Below are 26,425 nucleotides of genomic sequence, written 5' to 3'. Positions count from 1 at the left end.
CCTAAACCTGTGCCCCAGTTCCGCTACTTACTAACTTTAGTGATCTTGGAAAGCACTTAATCTTTCTAAGTTTCATTTTTCCTATCTGTAAAATGGAGATAATTTAAAAATATATCTCATAGGAAAATTAAATGAGTTTATAGAAAACATTTTTCTGGTGCCACGCACATGATACTCAAATTAGCAAATACTATTATGTTTCTCCAATTTAGCAATCATCATCAAATTTTATACTGAGTTCATTTTTCCCTATGCATGGGGAAATGTATCTCCTGAAAACATCCAAAGATCAATTTCCTCTAGTCCTATTTCTTGAATTATATTCTGAATTAAGCAGACTTTAAATTCTTCATTGCTAATAGTTGCTATGATATTTAACTTCAATATGTTTATGTGTAGCTCCTTAGTTAGGTACTTAAAATTATATTCATATATTTCAAACTGTAGCATTGTATCCAGGTATTGGGCTTTTGATATTGAGATTGTCTAGAGTATTTCCCACAAACTGTTCAACTTAAAAGGGCAATAGTTATGATTTTTACTAAATATTAAATTTCAAAGAGGATATTCTGGCTTTTAACAAGTCTCTAAGTCCAAAAGAGGAAATTTGGGGGATAATTTATATGCAACACTAGGTAAAGTATGACAATGTGAAAGGTACAATATAAACTCAAGTGGAATATTAAAAAATAAATCTTAGGCATAAGATCAATGAAAAGAATATAAGAATATCCTATTAAAGTAAAAAAAAACCATACAGCCTTTAAACAGGAAGGCCTATTCAAAGATATATACCAGGGTTTAAACAGCCTCTATTTTAAATGAGGTATTGTATATATTGCGCTTCCCTGATAACTCAGTTGGTAAAGAATCTGCCTGCAACGCAGGAGACCCTGGTTCAATTCCTGGGTCAGGAAGATCCTCTGGAGAAGGGAAAGGTTACCCACTCCAGTATTCTTGGGCTTCCCTGGTGGCTCAGCTGATAAGGAAACCACCCACATGCGGGAGACCTGGGTTTCATCCCTGGGTTGGGAATATCCCTTGGAGAAGGGAAAGGCTACCCACTCCAGTATTCTGGTCTGGAGAATTCTATGGACTGTATAGTCCATGGGGTCATAAAGAGTCTGACACGACTGATAAATAACTACCATAAAAATCACTTAGTAGAAAGCATACTTACAGAGCAATAAAGAAATTTATCCTGGTATGCTCATTTACAGTAAATTTAGCTCTCTTGAAATAAACAAAGGTCATAGCCAAAAGATACTATAGAGAAAAAAGTTAGAAGTTAAAATTAATGTTTTGCTTTCATAAGTAAAACTGTTTTAAACTAGCTGTCTTTCTATGCTAAAACAATAAAGCATTATTTATCCTTATTACAGAAATACCTATTTGAGTCCTTATTTTTTGGCTTCCTTTAATCCATATGAACAGTAAAAAATAGTTCTGGATCACTTATGATTAAGTCATAATTGGAATCAACTCCTAAATTTTATTCTTGCCAATATCTTTTGAACCCCAAACTCATTTTTTTCCGATTATTCAAACATATAAAGAAGCTGAAATAATAATCAAGTGAATAACCATACATCCTTTACTAAGATTCATCAGCTGTTACTCTGTTGCCACACTGGCTTGATCATGTGTATATGCAATTTTTTCCCCCTCAACTCTTTGAGTTAGTTGTAGACATCCATACTCAAAATACTCAAAATAATTTAAAAAATAACTTCTAACCAGAAATTAGAATCACCTGGCTCTATTTTCACTGGGAAAAGTGTTTCAAATGTATTATTAGGAAGACATGTCTAGCCTGTTATTAGCACCCATGCCAGGTTCTGCCTGTTCAAGTTAAAAACAAGTTACAATACAAATATATTAGACTCCCTCTCGTAAGATAGCTAATTCATCCTACCTTCGCAGGTTTGGCCACAAAGGTGATTCCAAGTTTTTCAAGGTAACTTTCAGTAGAGGACTTGATACTAGTTTGTTAAGATAAGACTATTCCTGGTTAATTACTTTAGAGGCACTGCACCCTGCTGTCCAACAACTTTAATTACCAATAAGACACTTAAAACTAAAATTTAAACTTTAGAAGTCCACAGGAACTGGATATTTGATATTAAGGCATTACTGTTAATTTTTAAAGGTATTAGTGACATTGATTATGTTTAGAAAGATCTCACTTTTTAGAAGTACGTCTTTAAATATTTATGGATAAAATGTTAGGCTGTCTGGGCTTTGCTTCAAAATAATTCAGTTTTAGGGAGAGAAATGAGAAGAAACAAGAATGGCCATGAGTTAATGACTGTGTTAGCTGGATGGTAGGTACACAGATGGTCTTTGTTCTATTGTCTCTATTATAATTTTAAACGTACTACCGCATATTTGAAATTTTACAAAATTAAAATTTCAAACTTTAAAAGAAAACCTCCAATTTTATTTTTGTTATCTTAAGCTTAAAAGAGTTTACACCAATATTAAATTAATGGGTATTTAATCTTGAGGTAGTCTGTTCATTCTCGTTTCTGTTGGTTGGCACATTATCTTAAATGGGATATGAAGTCATGCTGCATTTTCTGATATGACTAACTGGTCTAAGATGACATTTATAAAGCTGAAATTCTAACTGTTTGGCTAAACCTAAAGAGTACAGAGATAGCACAATCTCTACGGTATAAATCAGCATCATGATGTTCTTTTATGAAACACTGATTCCTATATAAAGAATAAGATAAACTAATTTTACTCTACAAGATTACTGGGATTTGTTTCATTTAAATCATCTACAAAATATTAAAAAGTATAATCAACCACTTTTATCAGATGTTATTACCTTATAAAAGGTAACAATTTGGATCAAAACATATTAAGCCTAATACAGCAAATATTTTATAACTATAAATGGAGTATAACTTTTAAAAACTGTAAATCATAGTGTACAGCTGTACTGTACATCAACTGAACTTCAATTAAAAAAGAATAAAAAGTAAAACCAAACCAAAAACACCCAACCAACCAACCAAAAAACGTATTACGTCTATATTGATTCTTGTTTTAAATCAAACAAATATGGGTTTAAGATCATATGAACCTAAATCAATATTTTACAATTCCTTGAGTATAGATGGAATGAATGTATGCTGTATACTAACGTATAAGGATTCCATTTTGAAGGAGCAACGTTAAGTTAGCTCTTTTCTTAACCTTAATTAATAAGATAGAAAATCATTATAAGGTTCATTAAAGTCCGGACAGTCCAGTAACATAAAAATGCTAGTTAATGATTATACTGTTATCAAATTTACCTTGTCTGCAATTTTACAGCAGCAGTCCATCCACAAGAAATCCTGAATTAAATCGTCATCTACAACAAAAGAAGGCTATGACTTGTCTTTTGAAAACAGGTTTCCTTTTGAAGAATTAATTTTTACATAAGGAGATTATAAACAATGCTTATAAATCACACAAAATGGCTGGACTGGTGTTGTACAAAGTATAATAGTTTTTGGTTCTTTAGTGTGTTTACCACTGCAAGCACTGTACAGAAAACTACCACTTTATTTTTTGGCTTCCTATCTGATTTGCCTTAATATATAGCCCAGACTAGAGGGGGAATGCCAGAAGTGTCTGATTTACTAAATATTCCAGTAGCTCTTTTAGGAATGTCTTGGGTAGCTCTAGATGGGCTCTTTGTTAATTTCCAAAACAAATCTTTAACAGGTGGAAATGGAATCTGATAAAAGATAACTCAGTCATTAAGAAATAATGACTCAATGAATACTCTTGTTTTCTAAATATCTTTTTTTTTTAAACATTTTATCCTTTTATGTATAGGGTATTTTTAGTTTTGGGTTCTTTTTCTATCCTCATATTTATCTCACCTCTGTCCAATTATCTATTATCCAAATACACATGAAAATGTCTATGTAAGGAAGATTTAAAATTCATTAGTTATTTATAACTAACATTTAATTTTGGAAAGACAGTGTTATGACAAAAAGATCAACAGACAAAAATACTGTTAAAAAGAATAACATCCAAAAAAATAGGTAAAAAACACTCACTTCAAATAAAGGCTCAAATACATAATACCAAAATATATGTGTAGCTGTCAGAAAATAATTTGGAAAAAAAATCCACATTTTTCCATTTCCCCCTTCATTTTTAGTTAAATAACTAAGTATAACTTTTTGTTATATCCAAGAAATTTTATCAGTGTAGTCAAATAAATGGAAGGTTCCAATATGTATCAATTTTCTGAGAATAATCAATCTCTGCCTTGTTAATTCCATTTCTATTTCTTAAATTACCTAAAATGGTAGAGCCATGTATTTTTCCTTATTTCCCACATTCAGTTATGAATAACAGAAAAGTTTGTGGGTAATAATTTTGCTCTACTCTTAACTGAGAGGGAACCCCCCCTCCCCCATTTTTTAAAGACTTCTGTCCTCTCAGAAGGGCAAATACTCTTGTCCCTCTCTCTTCTTTTATGCATCTCCTTTCCTCTATAAGCAAGGAAGGTTGTTATCTCAATCTACCAGTCTGTGATAGCTACTTGATTCAGTCCCACAGATAAGTACCAGAATCTATCTATCCAACCCTTTATTCTGTCTACCTTAACCTCAAAAAAAAGAAAAAAGGTCCTCTTTCTTGGGCCAGTAGAAATACTACAAAGTTTCTTTTTGGCTATTTTTAAGATTATCAGCAAAGAAGCACTGTTCCACGATCTGAACAAAATTTAATTCTATTATATGAGCATTATGATAAAGCATAGTTAATTTTAAATAATATTCCCCAGAGATTATACTGAAACTTCTCTAGGTTGACTAACCTTGCCAGTTTGCTCAGTTTTAGCACTGAGTCCTGGGAAACCCCTCAGGCTCGGTGACACGAGTCAGTTAGCTCACCTGAGACTTTATGTGTATTTACTTTAGGTCAAACAAAACTCATGCTATGACCTTGAATTGCCCAGAATTTACATTTGACACTTGAATTAAGTAGTCTAGAAGCTAGATGAGTCAGAATTTCTACTCTCAAAGTAACAGAAACAAACAAAAATCTAGCACTGGGGAAGAAAACAAAACAGACTAAGGCAAAAACAAATTTGGTTTGAGATAGAAAATCTGACACAGAAAATAACAGCATCCTTTTTGATTATCATGAAAATGATAAAACAAAACTTACATTCTCTCACTTTTAAGTACTTTATAATTACCTCTATTACAATATTTTAAACCTACCAAATAATTTAAAGAAAGCAGTCATTTCCTGACGCTGTATAACTAGACAGGGTCCTTTGGGGCGTTTAGACTTGTTGCTATTATGTGCATTTTTTTCAGATGCTGGCCAACTATCTTTGAAAATAGGACGCTTCAGGGTAATGGGTTTTTTAGGCTGATGCAATCTATTTGACCCTGATTTTACATGTACAGTGACAGTAGGTGGTGTCTCACAACACAGCTGATTATGTCTCATTTTGGTTTCCCACGATTCCTGTAAAAATAAAACACATAGTTATTTATCACACTCTTGTTCACTCCAAGAAAAGCTATGTTTCCTTTGGGTCTGGTATGTCTCTATTCCCAAATAATAAGATACTGCATACTATTTTGCTTTGACTACTAGGGAACTAAAAACCAAATTTTAAAGTTAATTATAGAAACTGTGCTGAGTTTATAATCTATTTGTGGTATTCTTTTTTCCTGATAATTTTTATTCTGCTTGTACTGACAAAATTTTATATGATTATTGTCATCTCAAATTTTTTATAGAATAAGGCAAACTGCTTTAAGAACTAAGTTATTATCAATATCATTATTATGTTAAAAAGCAATTCACATACACACAAACATTTTCTAACTGGTTAATTCCTGGATACGTTATAAAACTCACTGATTCAACAAGTGTTTATTGATATTTTTGAAAAGTTAAAAACAATTCTAGCAAAGAAATGCATGCATTGAGGGATTCTCATAAATTGATCACTTTAATTTCTAAAGTTGTGAGTGTATGACTATGCTATTTGAGTGGCTGATTACCAGTGTATATGAATGTAAACTGCTTTAGTCTAATAAAAATTGAAAGTTAACCCATCAGTATTTAATGATATGCATAATCACTATTACATTAGATGGTAATTAGTTCACATAATTACTAGTATTACTTTTATGATCAAAGTATTTATAGGGTAATAGGAAATGCAGTTATGAATAGCCAAAGCAGCAAACTATTTTAAGACCCTAATGAGAATCTCTGAATCCATAACTCACAGTGACCCAGGCAGTCGTGGCCCCTTCGATGTTCAGTGAGTTAGGTACAGATTCTCCTTCCCGACCCTCAGAAACTTCCCTGCTGAAGGAAGGAATGGAAAATAAAATTGGATATAGTGAGGCTAGATCAGAATTGCCCAATATAAAGTGAGCCACATACATAAATTTATATTTTAAAGCCACATTTAAAAAAGCAAAAATAAGCAAGTCAATTTAATTTTACAAATATACTTTATGTAACCGAATATATCCAAAATACAATTTTGGCATGTACTCAATATAAAAACTAAGACAACATTTTATATTCTTTTATTCTGTCTTTGAAATCTGGTTTGTATTATACTTATATCTCAATTTTGAATGCTAAAATTTGCAACAGTTAGTGAAATGTAGTCTTGCCAAAACAATGATCTAGGAGGTAAGGGAAAAATATTTTATATTCCTTTAATATTTAATTGTAAAGTAAAAATTCTTCAGTTGCACCTGCCACATTTCAACTGTTTAATAAGCACATATGGCTAGTAGCTACCCATATATTAGACAGCACAGGGCTAGATTATGAAGAACTAGGCAGACTAAGTTATATTCAATTACTTTTATATATAATTCCTTCTCCTCTACTTTGCTTCCCTCCTCTCCACTCCTCTCTCCTCCTAGATCCTCATCTGTATCTTCTTTCCCCCAAAAGAAAGAGCAGCTTTACAATCTAGATGGAAAAAAACTAGTCACGCTTCTCACATTGGGGTGTGAGGGCTAGGCTTAGGGAGTGGGAGACAGATGTGCCAGAAAATAGAATAATGGTGGAACTTCTCCCAGGATGTCATTTTTACTTAATGTTAAGTAACTTAAAAAGTGTTGCTTTATTAAAACAACCTGGGATATATGATGAAACAGAATGCAAATTTTCTATCAAAAAAATAATGATCACATTTTACATTATTCTGCCTCATATAAAAATTGAGAAAAGAGAAACAGGAGGCAATTCGTTGAGATTAATAAGAAAACACTGGCAAAAGAGTTATGGAGAAGGAGCTTAAGGAGAGAAGCTATCAATGATACATTTTTGTTCAAAATCCAACTTTAGGTAACTTCAATTTTTGCTCTTCATTTAGACATACTAAGAGAATGGCAAGTCAAATGAGAACTTTTTTTAAGACAGGATTTTATAATTTTTTAAAAATTAATTGAAGGATAATTACTTTATAGAATTTTGTGTCAAACCTCAGCATGAATCAGCCATAGGTATACATATATCCCCTCCTTCTTGAACCTCTCTCCCATCTCCCTCCCCGTCCCACCCCTCTCACCCCTCTAGGTCCCTGTTTGAGTTTCCTGAGACATACAGCAAATTCCCTTTGGCTATTTTACATATGATAATATAAGTTCATGATACTCTCTCTATACATCTCACCCTCTCCTCTCCTCTCCCTATGTCCCTAAGTCTGTTCTCTATGTCTGCTTCTCCATTGCTGCCCTGCAAATAAATTATTTGGTACCACTTTCTAGATTCCATATATGCATTAGTATACGATATTTATCTTTCTCTTTCTGACTGACTTCATTCTTTATAATAAGCTCTAGGTTCATCCACCTCATTAGAACTGACTCAAATGTAGTCCTTTTATGGCTGAGTAATATTCCCTTATGTATATGTACCACAACTTCTTTATCCATTCATCTGTCAATGGACATTTAGGTTGCTTCCATGTTCTAGCTATTGTAAATGAACACTGGGGTACATGTGTCTTTTTCAATTTTGGTTTCCTCAGGGTATATGTCTAGGAAAGAGATTGCTGGGTCATATGGTGGTTTATTCCTAATTTTTAAAGGACTCTCCATACTATATATGACAGGATTTTAAAGTATGACTGAAGGCAAAGGGACAGAACTGGCTGAGAATAAATGTTAAAATACTGGACAAGAGACCTGGATTAAGACCTGATTCTCACCAGTGATATGATCTTAGGTTATTTAACTTCTGGGAGTCTCCCTTTTCTCGCTTGTGATATTGAGATAATAAAAGCACTTATTTTTTTTAGAAGCCGGTACATAGTAAGTATTCATTTAAAGTTACCTATTATCAGGTATTGTTATAATACATATTTTGGAGGGTTAATGAGGAAAGGAACCATATGAATAATGCACAGTGCTGAATGTTTGGCAAAAACTCAACCTATGGCAGCACTATTATTGTATTTTTTTTTTTTTAACAGAAAGTGTCTTTGGAGGAGAGTCCCAATATGACAGATAACCAAATTTCACCTCAACTAATAAACGTAATTTAAATGTTAAGACTTTATTGGTAACAGGCACCATAGGTATATTTTAATGTGCTTACGACAAAGAATAAAGTTTGTAAAGAGACAGGCTCTCAATTACTTCTAAAGTTTTGTTTTGTTTTAATTGAAGCTAGCTGTCCTACAGTCGTACTGGAAATGCTAGGAAAGGACATTTGTAAATTTTGATAAATGGGCTAAGGGCATAGCCCTGAGATACAGCAACTCAGGTCTCAGGATTCTGATGCAGATGCTCCTGGAAAAAAAAGATGCGTTTAATGGGACACAAGAGGCAGGATGAATTAAAAACACTGCTATCCCGCGCTCAGCTGTAAAAAGACCGGCGGGCTGCGGCGAGGCGCGAGCTCTTTCCTAAAGGCCTTCCTTTCCGAAGGGGGAAGCGCCCGCTGAGGAGAGGGCACGAGCCCTTGGGGACACGTCTCCGTTGTCCTCTCCCCCGCCGACTAGTGGGCACAACCAGCTGAGCTGGTGGGCAAAGTGTGGCAAACTCCAACAAACACGGCCGAGGGGAGCGCCCTGCCTCCTCTCTCTACTGCACCGTCGTCCTCCACCCCGCTCCTCCCAGCTCTGCGCAGTCCTACCGCTACGCCTCCGCCTCCCCACCGGCACCTGAGGAAACTCAAGGGCGGAAGTGTGAAGAAGGGGTCGAGACGCCGCCGCCATAGCCTCACACATTTAGGCCGGCGGGGTTGGAGGAAAGACGGGACGGAGGAGCCAGGCACAACCTAAACTGTACAGTCGCCGGCGAAGCCCTAAGCCGGAGAGCGAGCGGCGGGTACCTGCGGAAACCTGAGCCTGGTGAGCGAGGGCCGGACCGGCTGCCAGCCTTTCACAGACGCCCTACGCTTCAGACGGTTACTCGCAGTTCGCTCCACCGCGGCACCGCGGGCCTCGAGACCTCCCGCCAACCCGAGCGAGGCCAACGCAGTCCAATCAGCGCCCGGAGCCCGCCCCTTGAGGCGGGGCTAGCCCGAGGCTGCGCGCGACGCCTGCCGACCTTTTACCGTTACTTTTCCTTGCTTGACCGTGAACTTCCAGATGTTCAAGCTGGTTTTAGAAAAGGCAGAGGAACCAGAGATCAAATTGCCGACATCCTCTGGATCATCGAAAAAGCAAGAAAGTTCCAGAAAAACATCTATTTCTGCTTTGTTGACTATGCCAAATCCTTTGACTGTGTGGATCATCATAAACTGTGGAAAATTCTGAAAGAGATGGGAATACCAGACCACCTGACCTGCCTCTTGAGAAACCTGTATGCAGGTCAGGACATGGAACAATAGACTGGTTCCAAACAGGAAAAGGAGTACGGCAAGGCTGTATATTGTCACCCTGCTTATTTAACTTCTATGCAGAGTACATCATGAGAAACGCTGGGCTGGAAGAAACAGGCTGGAATCAAGATTGCCGGGAGAAATATCAATAACCTCAGATATGCAGATGACACCACTCTTCTGGCAGAAAGTGAAGAGAAACTAAAAAGCCTCTTGATGCAAGTGAAAGAGGAGAGTGAAAAAGTTGGCTTAAAGTTCAACATTCAGAAAACTAAGATCATGGCATCAGGTCCCATCACTTCATGGCAAATAGATGGGGAAACAGTGGAAACTGTCAGACTTGATTTTGGGGGGCTCCAAAATCACTGCAGATGGTGACTGCAGCCATGAAATTAAAAGATGCTTATTCCTTGGAAGGCAATTTATGACCAACCTAGATAGCATATTCAAAAGGAGAGACATTACTTTGCCAACAAAGGTCTAGTCAAGGCTATGGTTTTTCCAGGAGTCATGTATGGATGTGAGAGTTGGACTGTGAAGAAAGCTGAGCGCCGAAGAATTGATGCTTTTGAACTGTGGTGTTGGAAAAGACTCTTGAGAGTCCCTTGGACTGCAAGGAGATCCAACCAGTCCATCCTAAAGGAGATCAGTCCTGGGTTTCTTTGGAAAGACTGACACTAAAGCTGAAACTCCAATACTTTGGCCACTTCATGCAAAGAGTTGACTCATTGGAAAAGACTCTGATGCTGGGAGGGATTGGGGGCAGGAAGGGAACGTGACGACAGAGGATGAGATGGCTGGATGGCATCACCGACTTGATGGACGTTGAGTCTGAGTGAACTCTGGGAGTTGGTGATGGACAGGGAGGCCTGGCGTGCTGCAATTCATGGGGTCCCAGAGTCGGACACCACTGAGCGACTAAACTGAACTGAACTTCCTTGCTTCCCCTCCAGAAAAGGGCCTGGTAAAAAGGCGGGACCCTACCAGCCTCTTCTTGCCTTCTAATATAATCCCTTTCCCCTGGGAACATACCAAAGTCAGGCTTGGATTAGAGCCATTTATCTCCCCACTAGCAAGACAGAGAGGCACTGCTGGGCCGGGAATTCTGCCCCAATGCACCAAACATATACACTGGCAGGTACGTGAAAAATGGAGACATCAATAGCTGGAGGACGAAGAATCAGAGAGGAATTTTGCAGCAGTAATTATAAATTAGCTGCTATGTTAAATAATTACAAAAACAGGAAAAGGCCACTTAAACTGAAAAATGTGTGAATATTGTGGCTCAGTGTGAGAAGGGGTAATGTTCTTCTATCCTGTTGAATCTACTGTTCTAACTTCTACAGGGACCTTTTCATTATGGCAGCATTCTAGCCCTTGGCCTGGTGCCTAGATGTAAGGTGCTTAATGTTTGTTCAGTAAGTAAAAGGATTCTTCATAGCTTTTTAATTTTGTCCCTGACATCTTTTCCTCTTCCCTTCTAATTTATAATCTGCTTCCTCACCCCTCTGATACATCACATTGCTGTAGTCTTCTAAATATTTTGAATGACTGCACACTACTCCAGAATGGATGGACCAAGTTTAAACCGTTTTGATATTTGCATTGCTTCTAGATTTTTCAGCTACCACCACTGTTGTTTTTATTCAGTCACAAAGTCGTGTCTTGACTCTTTGCGACCCCATGGACTGCAGCACGTGAGGCTTCACTGTCCCTATCTCCCAGAATTTGCCCAAGTTATGTCCATTGAGTCGGGGATGCCATCCAGACTTCTCATCCTCTCGTGCTCTCTCCTTCAATCTTTCCCAGCATCAGGGTCTATTCCAATGAGTCGACTCTTTGAAGCAGGTGGCCAAAGTATTGGAGTTTCAGCTTCAGCATCAGTCTTTCCAACGAACACCCAGGACTGATCTCCTTTAGGATGGACTGGTTGGATCTCCTTGCAGTCCAAGGGACTCTCAAGAGTCTTCTCCAACACCACAGTTCAGAAGCATCAATTCTTTGACATTCAGCTTTCTTATAGTCCAACTCTCACATCCATACGACTCCTGGAAAAATCGTAGCTTTCACTAGACAGACCTTTGCTGGCCAAGTAATATCTCTGCTTTCTAATATGCTGTCTAGGTTGGTCACAACTTTCAAGGAGTAAGCGTCTTTTAATTTCATGGCTGCAGCCACCATGTGCAGTGATTTTGGAGCCCAAAAACATAAAGTCAGCCATTGCTTCTAATTTCATGTACACTTAAAATGGAATTTGGCCTTGCCTATTTGTGGCATATCCAAGCTCAGTCCTGTCCAACTCTTTGTGACCCCATGGACTGTAGCCCGCCAAGCTCTTCTATCCATGGTATTCTCCAGGCAAGAATACTGGAGTGGGTTGCCATTTGCTACTCCAGGGGATCTTCCCTACCCAAGAATCGAAACCGAATCTCCAGCAGGCAGATTCTTTACCACTGAGCAGCCTGGGAAACGCCCTCTTTGTGGTACTTCCTAGCAATTAGTTTCCTCAGTCAGTAACTCTGAAGAACGATTACTTAGTTCCCTTCTTTCTTGGGCTCTCACCCTTTTAGAGGATGGCAAAAACCACCTACGTGTAAGAGGACACAATCTGGGAATTCATTTTTCTTTTTAAGCATCTTGGACATTTTCTTGAGTGAACCAAGAACAAACTGGCTGTGAAAACCTTAAATACTGATTCTCTTGAAGAAACACTGCTTGAAGCCTCATCCCGCTTTCTCTGGTGGTTCTCTTTTCCCCAAGATATCAGGGTTTACTGTGATTACTAGTTTCCAGCCTTGGGTACACAATGTTTACTGCATACTGAATGTCTACTACAGGCATGCTGCTTCTTTTTTACAGATTGAAGGTTTGTGACAACCCTAACAGACCTGTGCAAGTCTGTTAGCGTGGCTTTAACAGCAGTATTTTCTCACATTATGTCTCTGTCACATTTTGGTAATTCTTGCAATATTTCAAACATTTTCATTATCATTATATTTGTTGCGGTGACCCATGATCAGTGATCTTTGATGTTACTAATTATTTTGAGGTGTCACAAAGGGAGCCCATAAAAGCCCATCTATAAATGTGTTTTGATTGCTCCACTAACCAGCCATTCACTCATCTCACTCCCTTTCCTTGGGCCTTTTCCCTGAGACACAACAAAATTGAAATCAGTCCAGTTAAGGTTTTACAGTGGCTCCACAGTGTTTAAGTGAAAGACAGAATTGGATGTCTCCCATCTTAAATCAAAATCCAGGCATTTTTTTACATAAATGGGATTTGTTATGTGCAAAAATATTAGTAATATATATGCAAGCTAAGCATAAAATAAACACTCAAGAAACCACTACCCACCGAAAAAGCATGAAACCTAAGACCCAAGGAATAGAACATAATACTGTTGAGATTCTGTATGCTCCTCCTCCCTTCCCTTACTTCCCAGAAGAGGTGACTTCTGTTTTTCCCACTCCATACACCTCCTCCTCCCAGGGGCTCTGAAAGCCTAAGCACTGGACTGCCAGGGAATTCCCCCATTCCATTTTTTTTAGATTTACCATATTCCCAAGCATAAATCTTGTTTGAAAACTTAACATCCTCTTTATTCTCCATACTTTTAAGACTTAGACATGCTAATGCATGACAGTGAATCATTTTCGTTCTGTATAGGACTGTTCTATAAATATACCATAATGAATCAATGCTCCTGTCAAGTCGTTTGGGTTATTTTTGCTATGACTGCTCTGAGTATTCCCATACACAGACCTGGTTATCTGTTGCACTGTCTCTGTAAGGCCACTTAAGTTGCACAGGCTCTGATTCGTTGGTTGGCTGACTGATCAGTGCACATGTATGAAAGTCAAATATTTTGGATACTACTTATCTTACCAACATCATGTTTTCAGACTGTGTGACAAAGATTAATCTTAAGGGCCAGCCACTGATTCAAGCTGGGCAAAATTCGCTTCCTGGAATTTTGTACTATGACCAAGTACAGCTAATTGCTCTTTTATATGGTAGAGGTTAAAAACTCTTTAGAAGTATTAGCATTGAGCAGTAATCAAAAAGATAAAACTTCTCTCCAGTTTTCTCCACTGTACCTCACTTCTCTGTTCAGTAATGAAAATACCTATTTTTATTTCTCCTCATTCTAGCTTCTACTTATGACATAATCCTTATTTGTTAAATTGAGGCAACAGCCTGTCCACTTTCAAGTTTTGATTCCTGGTTATAAGTGTTCATTTACTAGGTTGACTTTTGAAAGACAAAGTGTCACACAAAACTACATCACCTTCCTAAAAATGTTTGAACTGGCTCACAACAAAGATGACTTTAAGGTCAATAAAATAAAACCTAAATAAAATGCAGCAAAGGGGAGGCAAGAAAGTAACCATAAGGATATTGCAAAGTTTGATACTGAACAAGAGACAATCTCCCCACTGTGCCTGTGAGCAACTAGCTGAGAAATGTTCCTTCAACCAACTGAACACTGACTTATCATTATTTACCAACGTTTTACCAAATAAGGATTATAGTTCTGAAAACAAACTATTTTTGCCATACAGATCCAAATCAATTTTCTCCTGAGACTATTCCAGCATTCTTGTAAGACAGAAAAAGCAGTTAGATGAAGATAAAAACTGCAACTATTTTTGACTAATTTCTCCAAAAGATCAAAGTGTCAAAACAGAACCAATAATAGTAATTTTTGAAACTCGCTTGTCATTCATTAAACCAACATCTGTATCCATACTATGTGCCAGGCACTACACTAGGAGCTGTAGACACATCAGAGAACGAGAGACAAAAATCTCTGGTCCATATGCGTTTACATTCTAGTCACATACAATTAGACTGATCTAGACCCAAAGGCTTCTAAGGACCAAAAAGAACTTTTTGTAGGAATGCCCAACATACTAATGGATCTGTACAGCAGATAATTTGATTTTCAGTGGCATGACCAAGCCCCAACTAAGATGGGCTACAAAACCTGAGGGCAATTATCCTGGAAGATGGGGATTTGTTCCTAAAACTTAAGGCATATACTGTGTAACAGATACATGTGCTAAGAATGGGGCCCTAGGCCTCACATAAGTTTTTCTGAGGTAGTGGGTAATTTCCTGAGTTCTACCAGAATATGATTAAGGTGACCCCACCCCTCACACCTGCCTTTTCAGGAATCCTTATATTGAAAGCTACAGAGACAGAGCTCATGTTTGCCCAAGAATGGTAGGATAGGTGTCAGTTTGTTAACAACCTGTTGGTGAGTGAAAGCATTTTCAAACGGTGCCAGTATCAGTTTGAGAATTACATATTGGAGGGTAGCCTGATATAAGGTTGCCTTATATCAACACCACCCCAGTTTTGTTTCCTCTGCTCTTCCTCCCCTGAAGAAATATATTAGAAGATTATTATTGTTACATATAACAAATTAGTCCAATCAAACTTGTTACATATATTAAGGACTTCTCTGGACTACTTTATTGTTGCTCTGTATTACGTCTTTGTGACTCTGTCAAAACTCCGTGTTTATATATGATAAGACTATAAATTAGTATACTAAAAGGCACACTGACTTCAATAACTAGTAATAATTATAATTAGTATAATAATATGATAATTTCAGATGTTTAGTTGTAGTCTTACTGCTCTCTCCAGAAGATTTTTTTGGCCTGTACATCCACTGAATTACTCAGATTTAGAAAGCTGCAAAAATTAATGTATATCTTACTTGGTGAGCTCAGGCCAGGCTTAACAGAAAGCCTCTAGGGATAGACCTTAGGTTCCCACATTTTTGCACATAGTATCAAAGAAATACTGAGTCTATGAGCTTCAGGCAGTTTATTCTCACTGTTTCACATACGTACAACACAGACCGCACAACACACTTATAAGCTTCCACACTACTGATACCCCAAATAATGTGTTACAAGTAAGATTTTGTAACATTAGTTGGCAAAGATCCCTAAGAGAAAAACAGCAAAGATTTATGGCTACTTGAGAATAAAGTAGAACAAAAAATAAGTGTTTCCCTGGTGGCTCAGACAGTAAAGAATCCACCTGCAATGAAGGAGATCTGGGTTCAATCCCTGGTGGGGGGGGTGGGGGGTGGGCAGAGATCCCCTGGAGAAGGAAATTGCACCCCACTCCAGTATTCTTGCCTGGAAAATCCCATGGACAGAAGAGCCTGGAGCACTAGAGTCCGTGGGGTCACAGAGAGCTGAACACGACTAAGTAATGAAACAACAATGTAAAAATAAGGTTTAATGAAATACCACCTGTAAAGAAAGTAACAATGAGAAATTAAAGAATGTTATGATTTAATAAGTCAACCAATATAAGAGGTGGTAGCTGAAGAAATTAAGTTTTGACTTAAAAAATTTTCTGATCAATGGATTTATTTAGAAATTCTGGCATTCAAATGTATAGGTAAAACTTGAACAAGAGATCAAAATTTCTACATTGCATCTAAATTTCACTTTTGTTGAAACATTATAAAGAGAATAAAGATAATAAAACTTTAAAGTATGTACTTACATGGAATCAACTTGTGTCTTACTTAACTACTGTTCACTTTGCAAGGTATGCTGTCACTTTACACTCCTTTTAACCACTTTTTAGCTGTTTACGGAAGTTATAAAACACTAAACTCTATTAGCAAAGAGAGACACAGTATTTCTATGTCAGGCAACTGGTACAGTGAGGCTGTTAAGTATCTTTTCAGGCACACTTTTTATTCATGGATGGATTTACAAGGAACAGAAGAGGTGGATTAAGTCACAGTAGCAAGGTTAGAGTAAGCCTGCCTATTTTCCTTCTTATCTAAACACATTTTTAGAATGCGAAAGAAAAAAATTGGGGTTTTTTTCTGGTTTAAAAGTTAGAGTTGCCAAAGAGAAAACGGAATGTATCTGAACTTATAAATGGAGATATATTTACATTCTTGGGCTCAATATATTAGTAATATACATTTACATATTCTTAAAAGACATCTCAAGATACTCCCGTTTTTCCCTCAGACGAATTTTTTTTAAAAGGCCTATAACCTCTCATACTTCCAATTAGTCACTTTTTTTAAACTTTAAATTCTGCTTGCAGGTATTTTGACCCAACATTTTGAACAAACCAGTCTTGCTGATCATGATTAAAACTGTTCCCTAGGCAAAATTAAAAAATAGTGAATGCTAAAGCTTCAAATATTTGTAGTTGATTCTTTCCATTCAAGAACAGAAACTGACCAACATAATCCATGTGATCCATCATATTATCACAGTTATCTAGTGTGTTCAGTGACTATGAATGTCATGACATTTAGAATAAAGATAAATTTGAATATAGAAAATTATTAAAATTCAGAGAGGAAAAACAACATAAATTAGTGACAGGGAAGCACAATAGAAATTAGTGACACTAAATTTTTGATACTCTTCTCCTAAGAAACAAAGTTTTATTTATTTTAAGTAACAGTGTTACCAAGCAAATAATATTTGTAATGAACACAGTATATGAAAAGAAGCTGTTAAAAGTGGTTTGAAGACTGAATTTTAAAATGTGATAAATTTCCATTCTTCAAATTCAATGACCAATATTAATTTGCTTAACTAGTGACTATTCAGTATTAACCTGACTAAATTATTATAAAAACTCAGTATAGAGGATTCAAATTAATGTGTTTTGACTAATACTAAGATAAATAAGCCTTTGTTTCCTCCCAAAGGCTTATTTTCTAGACCCCCTTCACACTGTGACTACTAAGAGTACAGCTAAAATTCTATTAAAAATTGTTCAACTTACTCTTCAGTTGGGAAGGTATTTAAATCACATTAGATAAAAGCCTGTTTGACCAAATATATCATAAGCAGTATATGAACAATTTTTAAAAAGAACCAATTCAGCATGAAAGATATTAAAAATCTATTTGAATAAAATGTGTTTAAATGTTTCACTGTAAAGGAAAAAAAAAGGACTAAAATAACCAGTCAGGCTTCATATCAATTAGACAACTTTTACTAATGAGAAAACTACATTTAAAATGTGCTTTAAAACAAAATGGCATTAGAAAAAAAGAAGACATATGCATTTGATAGAACTTTGCACTGTGCTGAAAATCAAATCTCCTGCAGTAATACAATACGCCAATTCTTAAGATGTAAGTTAATAGAATTCTCAATTTACATTTTCAAAGACGATATTAAGGTCAAGAATTTCACATCTATGGTAGCACTTATAGGAGGGCATTTATAAATATGATGTCCATCCCTATGAAGCTTACAAATTTGACAATGCTCAATAATAGCTTTTAGAATCACATCCAAAAGTGTTGCACCCAAAGAATTATGAATTGGTGTCCTGTAAGTTCTCCTAAAGTCTTTATGCTGACTCTTCTACTCCTGTCACTTGTTAACACTACCCTTAAAAAAAAGAGAACAGGAAAAGAAAGGCTGCAATAAACCCTTGATCATGTACAGAAATTATTGCTCCTATAGTTCACTACAAAGCATGTCTATACAATATCATATGAATTTCGATCATGAAAAATCAGAATAAAAATCTTTAGTGACATAAGCCTTACAATCGTATACAACATTCACATGGCAATATTAGACAGTCAAGCACCCAATACCCATGGTTGACAAATGTCCCACTGACCAGCATTCATATAAATACATCCTTCGTACAGAGGGAGAAAAAATAGTGTCAGCTTTCCAAGGCTTGTCAAAAAAGGATTCTCATGTTATGTGGATCTAAAAACAAAAAACAACAAGAACAAAGAAAAACCCAAAAAAACAAAACCAATGCAGGTGAGGGTGTTACCAGAAAGTTAAGCATGCCAAAAAGGTGTTTCGTGCGAATTAAAACCTAAAGCCAAGGTACCACATAATCACATTACCAACTAGTTGGGTATACTAAATGAGCCTTATCTTAAATGAAATGCTACTGCACAATAGAGCATCAATAAGTTAAAATTAGAGTGCACAAACTCAAATCAGTGGCCATTTCTGTATGAAGCAAAATATTCACTATCAGCTGTAACAGTTGCCCAAACTGATTAAATCACTCGATTGGACAGTTTGCATATTTTAAAAAATATCTCTAAATTCCTTTTTACTGTAATGAGGCATAAGTTTTCTTAGTAAGATCAAACAGGTACATAAGTAAATAAGCAATGGAAAATTAATAGTTGATGAATGTCTTCAAAAATCTTCCCACATTGCACTTTTTTAAATGTTTGGGGAAAAAATTTAAAGAATTTGCCATTATTTCAGCAAAAACAAACAAACAGAAACAAAACAAGCCCAAAATAATTAAACAACCAAGCAACACTAAAACCACATTACACAGATGGATCATCATGCTTTCGTCTGGTTTAACTATCACATCTAGTTTAACTGGGATGCTTTTCAGCTTTAAAAACTGTGGTACGTGAAGATGTAACTTTAATGGGTAATTCTGAATTTGGATTTAACTTTGTTGAATATTATAACAGAGTATACTTATTACAATACAGTGTAGCACATCTTTCTATTAGAAAAAAATTTAAGATCCTTTACCCGTCTCCTTAAGTTAAAGGTGTGACATCATAAAGGGTGTCAAATGGCTGGATGGTTTTACAGTGCACACTTAAAGATTATGAAGTATGTCCTTAACAAATCGGATGGTTTCTTTACAGAGTTCCTTTCTTCACCTTTTCTTCGGTGGATTAGCTGTTCGAGGTGGAGTGACAGGACGTCCTGAATTCAGTCCACCATATTGGTACTTAGCTTTCTTTTCAGACGGTTTCAATATCTTAAAGTAAATAATTTAATAACAATGTTACCTTTTTCAAGTACAATAAGTTTAAGGAAATTATTGTTACATAGTAGGCTTCTCAATAAATGACATCAATTGTAAAATTGTAGGAAAAAATAGCAAAGTTCTACAGTCATTTCTCACATTTAAAAAGTATCAAAAAATAAATAAAAAGTACAAATGTCTGAATATCACTATTATTGGTCATTCCATTGACAATTTAGTGACAAAAGCTCAAGTACACAAAACCCATCAACTATTCAATTCTTAGATCTAAGTATAAAAATTTTCAAACTAGTGTATCTCTGTGATGAGAAAAAAGCACTAAGAGTCAAAAGATCCAGGTTCTCATCATAATTCTCCTATTTATTTAGAGGGTAATTAGTCACAAATTCTTCAATCTTCATTTACTATGTGTATACAGATCTTTCACTTAGCTATATATATTATGTATCATAAAGGTCACCATTTAAACTGTAGAAAGACAACACTTTTTAACATATTTACAACTATGAAACCACTGGTATAATCTAACATTAGAACATGTTTGTCACTCCAGGAAGAAACCTTGTTCCCAAAAGCACTCACTCACTCTATTTCCATTATTGACTGCCCTAACCCCCTTCAACTCTAAGCAATCACTACTTTACTTTCCTCTATTGAACTGTCTTTTCTGGCTATTTTAAATAAATGAAACCAGACAATTTGTGCTATTGTGACTGGCTTCTTTCACTGAGATAATGATTTTGATGTAGCATGTATGAGTACTTTATTACTTTTAATTGCCAAACAATATGCCACATTTTGGATACTCCACATTTTGTTTATTCATTCTTTAGCTGATGAACATTTGGGTTGTTTCTACCTTTGGGTATTATAAATAATGTTCCTATTAATATGTATATATACATGTATTTGAGTACTATTTTCAGTTCTTTCAGGTATATACCTAGGAGTGGAAATGCTGGGTCATATAGAAACTTTATATTTAACTTTTTCAGGAACTGACAAACTATTTTCCAAAGTGGCTGCACCATTTTCCATTCCCACTATCAATATATAAGGTTCCAACTTCTCCACATCCCCAGCAACACTTTGGTTATATCAAAAAAAAAAAAAAAACAAAAAAAAACCAAAAACCAAAAAAAACACACCAACAAAAATACAAACTATTTGTTGAAGGATATGGCCTGGTTACTACATTTAAATCTGAACGAGAAATCAAACATTTAGCATTCAATTGTATTAGCTGATAGTAATGGAAACCTCTGTTACATTTTTTAAGAGAAATACAGGGTGTCAAGGACAAAAAAATAAAGTTATTTTAGTCCATGAACAAGAATGATTAAGTAGCATGCTAAAGCTGGTCTCTTTCTTAAATGTAAATGTTTCTATATTCACAAACAGATACTTTAAGATTATTTGGAAGGTTTTTCTAGGCAAATATTCTACATCATTTTCATCAGAGTTCATAAACTCTACTCAACGCCTGTCCCATCCATTCATCTTGCAAAAGAAAACAAAATCTAAATTCACATTCTTTTAGTAGCAAAGCCACTACCTAAGGATTCATACACCAATTTCCAATTTAAACACATGCCACCAAGAATGACTGACATGACTTAGATTTCCAAAAACTCTAATTATGAGATATATACCTGAAAGACTAGAGTATTTGTGAATGGACACAGAAATCTATAGGGAGTCCAAGAGTGATAATTACTTCTGAATAAAACTGATTTCCTATACTTCCTCAAGGAAAGAACACAAATCTGCAAGAAAATTCTTCTGACAATAGTTTTAAATTAGATTTCTAGATGTTAACTTATAGTTACCAAAGGAGAAAAAGAGTAGGGGAGAGATATATTAGGAGTTTGGGATACAAACTACTATATATAAATTAAATAAATAACAAGGTCTTACTGTACAGCACAAGGAACTATATTCAATATACTGCAACAAATCACAATGGAAAAGAATATAAAAAAGAATATGTATGTAACACTTTGCTGTACACCAGAAACTAATTCAATATTGTAAGCCAACTATACGTCAATTAAAAAATCAACTATACTTCAATTAAAAAGATTTCCAGTTGTTAAAAAATTTATATTTAAAAAGAGAGCAAAAAAGAAGAAATAAACAAAAGTATACATATGGCATACCTGAAATGAACACATCAAAGTTTCATCCACACTCATCATTCCACCAGCATTATCAAACTCGCCACAGTAATTTGGGGCTGAAAACAGGGTTACCAGTTGTCGCTTAGCAAAGAATTCATATCCATCTTCCACAACCTGGCAGAGAAAATTTCAAAAGAAAAAACATTTATGTATCTTTTAAAATTTTCAACCATCAGTACTAATTAAGATAAATGTGACAAAGACCTGAAAAAATACAAACCCCTATTTTGTTTGGGAAGCCTGATTTTTATTCTTAAACTTACCCGAGAAAATATTAAAATTGGCTTTCCTTTCCTATAAAGCCAAGAATTTAGCTTTAAAAAAAAAATTTATGATTACTGAAGTTCAAAAATACCATTTTCAAGTGTTCTACTACCATTCTCCATATGCTAACAGGAACAGTGTCTAAAGGGAGTTGAGATACCAAATACTTCTTAGACGATGGCATTATGGTCCAAATATAAAATCCTTGATTCAATGAACAATAATCAGACAATGAAAGACAGATTATGTTATGAACATTTTTCTTCTTCTACTTTCTAATTTCCTATTATTACAAACATTGAAAACTTTACTAAGCTGAGCTTAATTTACACAGACTGTGCTACTACAAATTAGCTGCCTATAGATTTTTATGTATATAACTCTTTTCCTTAATGATTTAAAATGGTTTCTAGAATCTGTTGTCAATTCCTCAGTAAATTAAACAATTTATGTTTCTCAGATCTACAACTCTGAGAGGTAGGCAATGACATGTAAACATTTTCTATTTATTTACGTAAAAACACGTAAAAATACATTTTGAAGTCTTTTATGTATTCTGATTAAGCAAAATTATCCTACAATAGTGGGAGAAAGCACTTCAACAACAATCTACATTTTTATATAATTCCTACCTAGGTATCAGGCACATGTTCCTGTTGTTAATACTTCATGGTAAAATTTAGGTATTAACCTTTTCTGTTAAGACCTTGGCCAGCTTACCGACTCCAGCTCAGCATACTGCCTGGCATTCAGTAGGTCCTTTTAGTTCTTAGTTTGCTTGTTCATATGTTTATTTATTCACATATTTACAGAAAGAACAGGGTTTTTTTGTTTTTTTTTTAAAGGAAACTGTGTGTTGTTTCCCATCATAAGTCTCTTAATTTTAGAGATAACAGGCTTGAGAATAAGCAGAACAGGATTTGGAGGTGTCTAGAAAATGACCATGGCATCCATCACTGCATGGGCATAGGAGGGGAAAAAGTGGAAGCAGCGACAGATTTTATTTTCTCCAAAATCACTGCAGCCATGAAGTTAAAAGACACTTGCTCCTTGGAAGCAAAGTGATGACAAACCTAGATAGAATATCAAAGAGTAGAGAAGGCTGCTGCTGCTAAGTCACTTCAGTCGTGTCTGACTCTGCGACCCCATAGACGGCAGCTCACCAGGCTCCTCCGTCCCTGGGATTCTCCAGGCAAGAACACTGGAGTGGGTTGCCATTTCCTTCTCCAGAGAAGGCTGAGCACTGCAGAAATGATGCTTTGGAATTGTGGTACTAGTGAAGACTCTCGAGAGTCCCTTGACTGGGAAATCAAACCATTCAATCCTAAAGGAATCAACCCTGAATATTCCTTGGAAGCTCCTTTATTGGAGCTTCAGCATCCAATACTTCGGCCACTTGATGCAAGGAGCTAACTCACTGGAAAAGACTTATGCTGGGAAAATTTAAGGCAAAAGAAGAGAGAAGCAAAGAATGAGATGGTTAGACAGCCTCACCAACTCAACAGACATAAATCTGAGCAAACTCTGGGAGACAGTGGAGGACAGAGGAGCCTGGTGTGCTGCAGTCCACGGGGTCAGAGAGTTGGACACAACTCAGTGACCGAACAACACAATAACAACAAGTCTTATATAAACACAATGCTCACTGATTAAAAGACAACTTTGCCAAAAGCAAAGAATTTGGGGATATGACTTCATTCAGTTGAACTAGAAAATTTTAACAGAAAAAAGGGCATGTGATACACAACATGCACAGAAAATGAGAAGCCTGTCATGTGTGTTATCACACAGGATCTTCACATAAACAGGTAGAAGCAGTCAAGGTTTATGGGGCACAAAGCTGCAGAAAAAACTATGTAAGTATATATAGCATATAAATAACTCAATAAATTTTACCTTAATAAACAAGGAATCTTTAAATATTTACAAATTTAAAATATGTAAGAGCAGCTAAAAAAGATTTTTTAAAAATGCTTTTTAGTGTATTGCAAATCAGTTATGTTCTAGAGAGCATGAGGACTGGATATTTACTTACCACCCTGATTCAATAATTACCAAGACTTTTCTACATTTATTTCATCTATCTCCCTGCTCCTTTTTCTGATGTATTTTAATTTTATTTTTTTTTATTTTTTAAATTTTAATATCTTTAATTCTTACATGCATTCCCAAACATGAACCCCCCTCCCTTTCTGATGTATTTTAAAGCAAAACATCTTACCACTACATACTTGAGCATGCATTTCTGAAAAATATGGACATCGTTCTTACACAGCAATACAATTCATCGAAGCTAAAACAATTAACAATGACTCCTTGGTATCTAACACACAGTCTATAATCAAATCTTCCCAATGATCTCAAAAATGTCTTTTTAGAGCGTGGTTTGTTCTTATCAAAATCCACACAATATATTTGATTGTTATCTATAATATGTAACTATCATATTAAAATGGGATCAAATATTTCTAGAAGGCTGCAGACAAGCATTGAAAAATGTTAATATTGTAATACACTACAAAAATATATTCCTTTGAAATCTTTCCTCTTAGAGGGTAAGAAAGAGTTAACTAATCATTAGGTTATTGATTGTGAAATCAAGGTATAGGATTTACCTCTTGTTTTCCTTGTAATAATTAGCTTTCTTACATTTCAATTTTCTCAAAATAATTTATAAAAAATGGCATAGACCTGGATGAAGTTAATAAATATCAAAACATCCAGAAGTTTTGTATTTCATACCTGATGAGCTCGACAAATCAAGTCTAAATCATGACGATTCAGAAATTTACTGACTACATCAGCTCCAAAAGTGAAGGAAACACCACGATCATTTTCTCCCCACCCTTGCACATCCTTATCTGGGTCAGACCACAGCAAATCACAGAGCAAACCTTTAAAGGATAAAAACACAGCAATGAAAAGACAGAATTTATAAAATTAAGTGTATCTACATCACATTTCTTCTCCTGTCCTCCCACCTTTTAATAAATACTGCCAATCATTGCCCCCTAGTATCCCAGCCTATAAAACAGCCATTTTTTGTTAAAGTAACCACACATACACAATGTTGCCTGGCTTAAGGTAGTACTCCCCAGCCCTTTAAACAGGTAAGAAATATATGCACAGAATGCTCTAAAGATGATATTGGAAAAGGTTCTTCATCTTTTGTCTATGGTTTCTCTGTATGGATACCAACTGACTCAGCAGCATTTCCTGAATGATTTCATCCTTTGCTTACAGAGCTACCAATCCTGCTTCTGGTGCTATAATCTATTCCATTAATCTACTTTATCACTGAGACATCAACACACTAGAGCTTGTAAATAAATATTTCCATTTAGTAGGTCTATCCCCACTCATTAATTTTCTTCAGGACTGTCTTGGTTACTTTTAATCCTTTGTTCTTCTATATATAAACCTCTGAATCAGTTTGTCTAATTCTGTGAATCCAACTGAGATTTCACTGTAACTACATTTGATCTATAGATCAATTTGAGGGAAGAAAATATTTTCTACAAAAGCCTGGAAGATTTAAATAAATTATGGAGGAACAAAATCAGATCAAATCCTTGACTTTATAGTTTTCAGGCTTAAAAAAAAATAGAGCTAAAAATATTTAAATATTGGTGACAGAGGATGAGATGGTTGGATGGCATCACTGACTCAATGGACACTGAGTGTGAGCAAACTCCTAGAATGTGAAGTCAAGTGGGCCTTAGGAAGCATCACTATGAACAAAGCTAGTGGAGGTAATGGAACTTCAGTTGAGCTCTTTCAAATTGTAAATGATGATGCTGTCAAAGTGCTGCACTCAATATGCCAGCAAATTTGGAAAACTCAGCAGTGGCCACAGGACTGGAAAAGGTCAGTTTTCATTCCAATCCCAAACAAAGGCAATGCCAAAGAATGCTCAAACTACCGCATAATTGTACTCATCTCGCACATTAGCCACAGCAATGCTCAAAATTCTCCAAGCCAGGCTTCAATAGTACATGAATCTTGAACTTGCAGATGTTCAAGCTGAATTTAGAAAAGGCAGAGGAACAAGAGATCAAATTGCCGACATCCGCTGGATCATAGAAAAAGCAAGAGAGTTCCAAAAAAACATCTACTTCTGCCTTATTGACTATTCCTAAGTCTATGACTGTGTGGACCACAACAAACTCTGGAAAATTCTTAAAGACAGGAGAATACCAGACCACCTGACCTGCCTCTTGAGAAATCTGTATGCAGGTCAGGAAGCAACAGTTAGAACTGGACATGGAACAACACACTGGTTCCAAATAGGGATAGGAGTACATCAAGGGTGTATATTGTCACCCTGATTATTTAACTTATATGTA

General features: G+C 35.8%; 2 protein-coding genes across 7 annotated transcripts in view; both read right to left on the bottom strand.

The window, feature by feature from the left end:
- The window catches only part of SPDYA (speedy/RINGO cell cycle regulator family member A), a 47,140-nt gene extending 37,685 nt beyond the window's left edge, over positions 1 to 9,455 (bottom strand). For 2 of the 3 annotated variants that reach the window (XM_015094276.4, XM_060413835.1), the window contains exons 1-4: positions 6,273 to 9,455; positions 5,244 to 5,496; positions 3,309 to 3,367; positions 1,181 to 1,266 (exon numbers count right to left, since the gene is read on the bottom strand). In XM_015094276.4, the coding sequence (XP_014949762.1) occupies positions 1,181 to 1,266; positions 3,309 to 3,367; positions 5,244 to 5,496; positions 6,273 to 6,434 (560 nt within the window). In that variant the 5' untranslated portion in view covers positions 6,435 to 9,455. The remainder of the gene's footprint in view (positions 1 to 1,180; positions 1,267 to 3,308; positions 3,368 to 5,243; positions 5,497 to 6,272) is intronic. The other variant, XM_042245935.2, reaches the window with a different exon arrangement.
- A 7,098-nt stretch (positions 9,456 to 16,553) lies between these two features.
- Positions 16,554 to 26,425, bottom strand: part of PPP1CB (protein phosphatase 1 catalytic subunit beta) — a 35,702-nt gene continuing 25,830 nt past the window's right edge. For all 4 annotated transcript variants that reach the window (XM_060413836.1, XM_060413837.1, XM_027966641.3 and 1 more), the window contains exons 7-9: positions 24,822 to 24,973; positions 21,795 to 21,929; positions 16,554 to 19,626 (exon numbers count right to left, since the gene is read on the bottom strand). In XM_060413836.1, the coding sequence (XP_060269819.1) occupies positions 19,522 to 19,626; positions 21,795 to 21,929; positions 24,822 to 24,973 (392 nt within the window). In that variant the 3' untranslated portion in view covers positions 16,554 to 19,521. The remainder of the gene's footprint in view (positions 19,627 to 21,794; positions 21,930 to 24,821; positions 24,974 to 26,425) is intronic.

The sequence above is a fragment of the Ovis aries genome, chromosome 3 (assembly GCF_016772045.2).
Source record: "Ovis aries strain OAR_USU_Benz2616 breed Rambouillet chromosome 3, ARS-UI_Ramb_v3.0, whole genome shotgun sequence".
Lineage (NCBI taxonomy): Eukaryota > Metazoa > Chordata > Mammalia > Artiodactyla > Bovidae > Ovis > Ovis aries.
The sequence above is the reverse complement of the archived record's forward strand: the minus strand, read 5'-3'. Positions and strand labels throughout refer to the sequence as shown.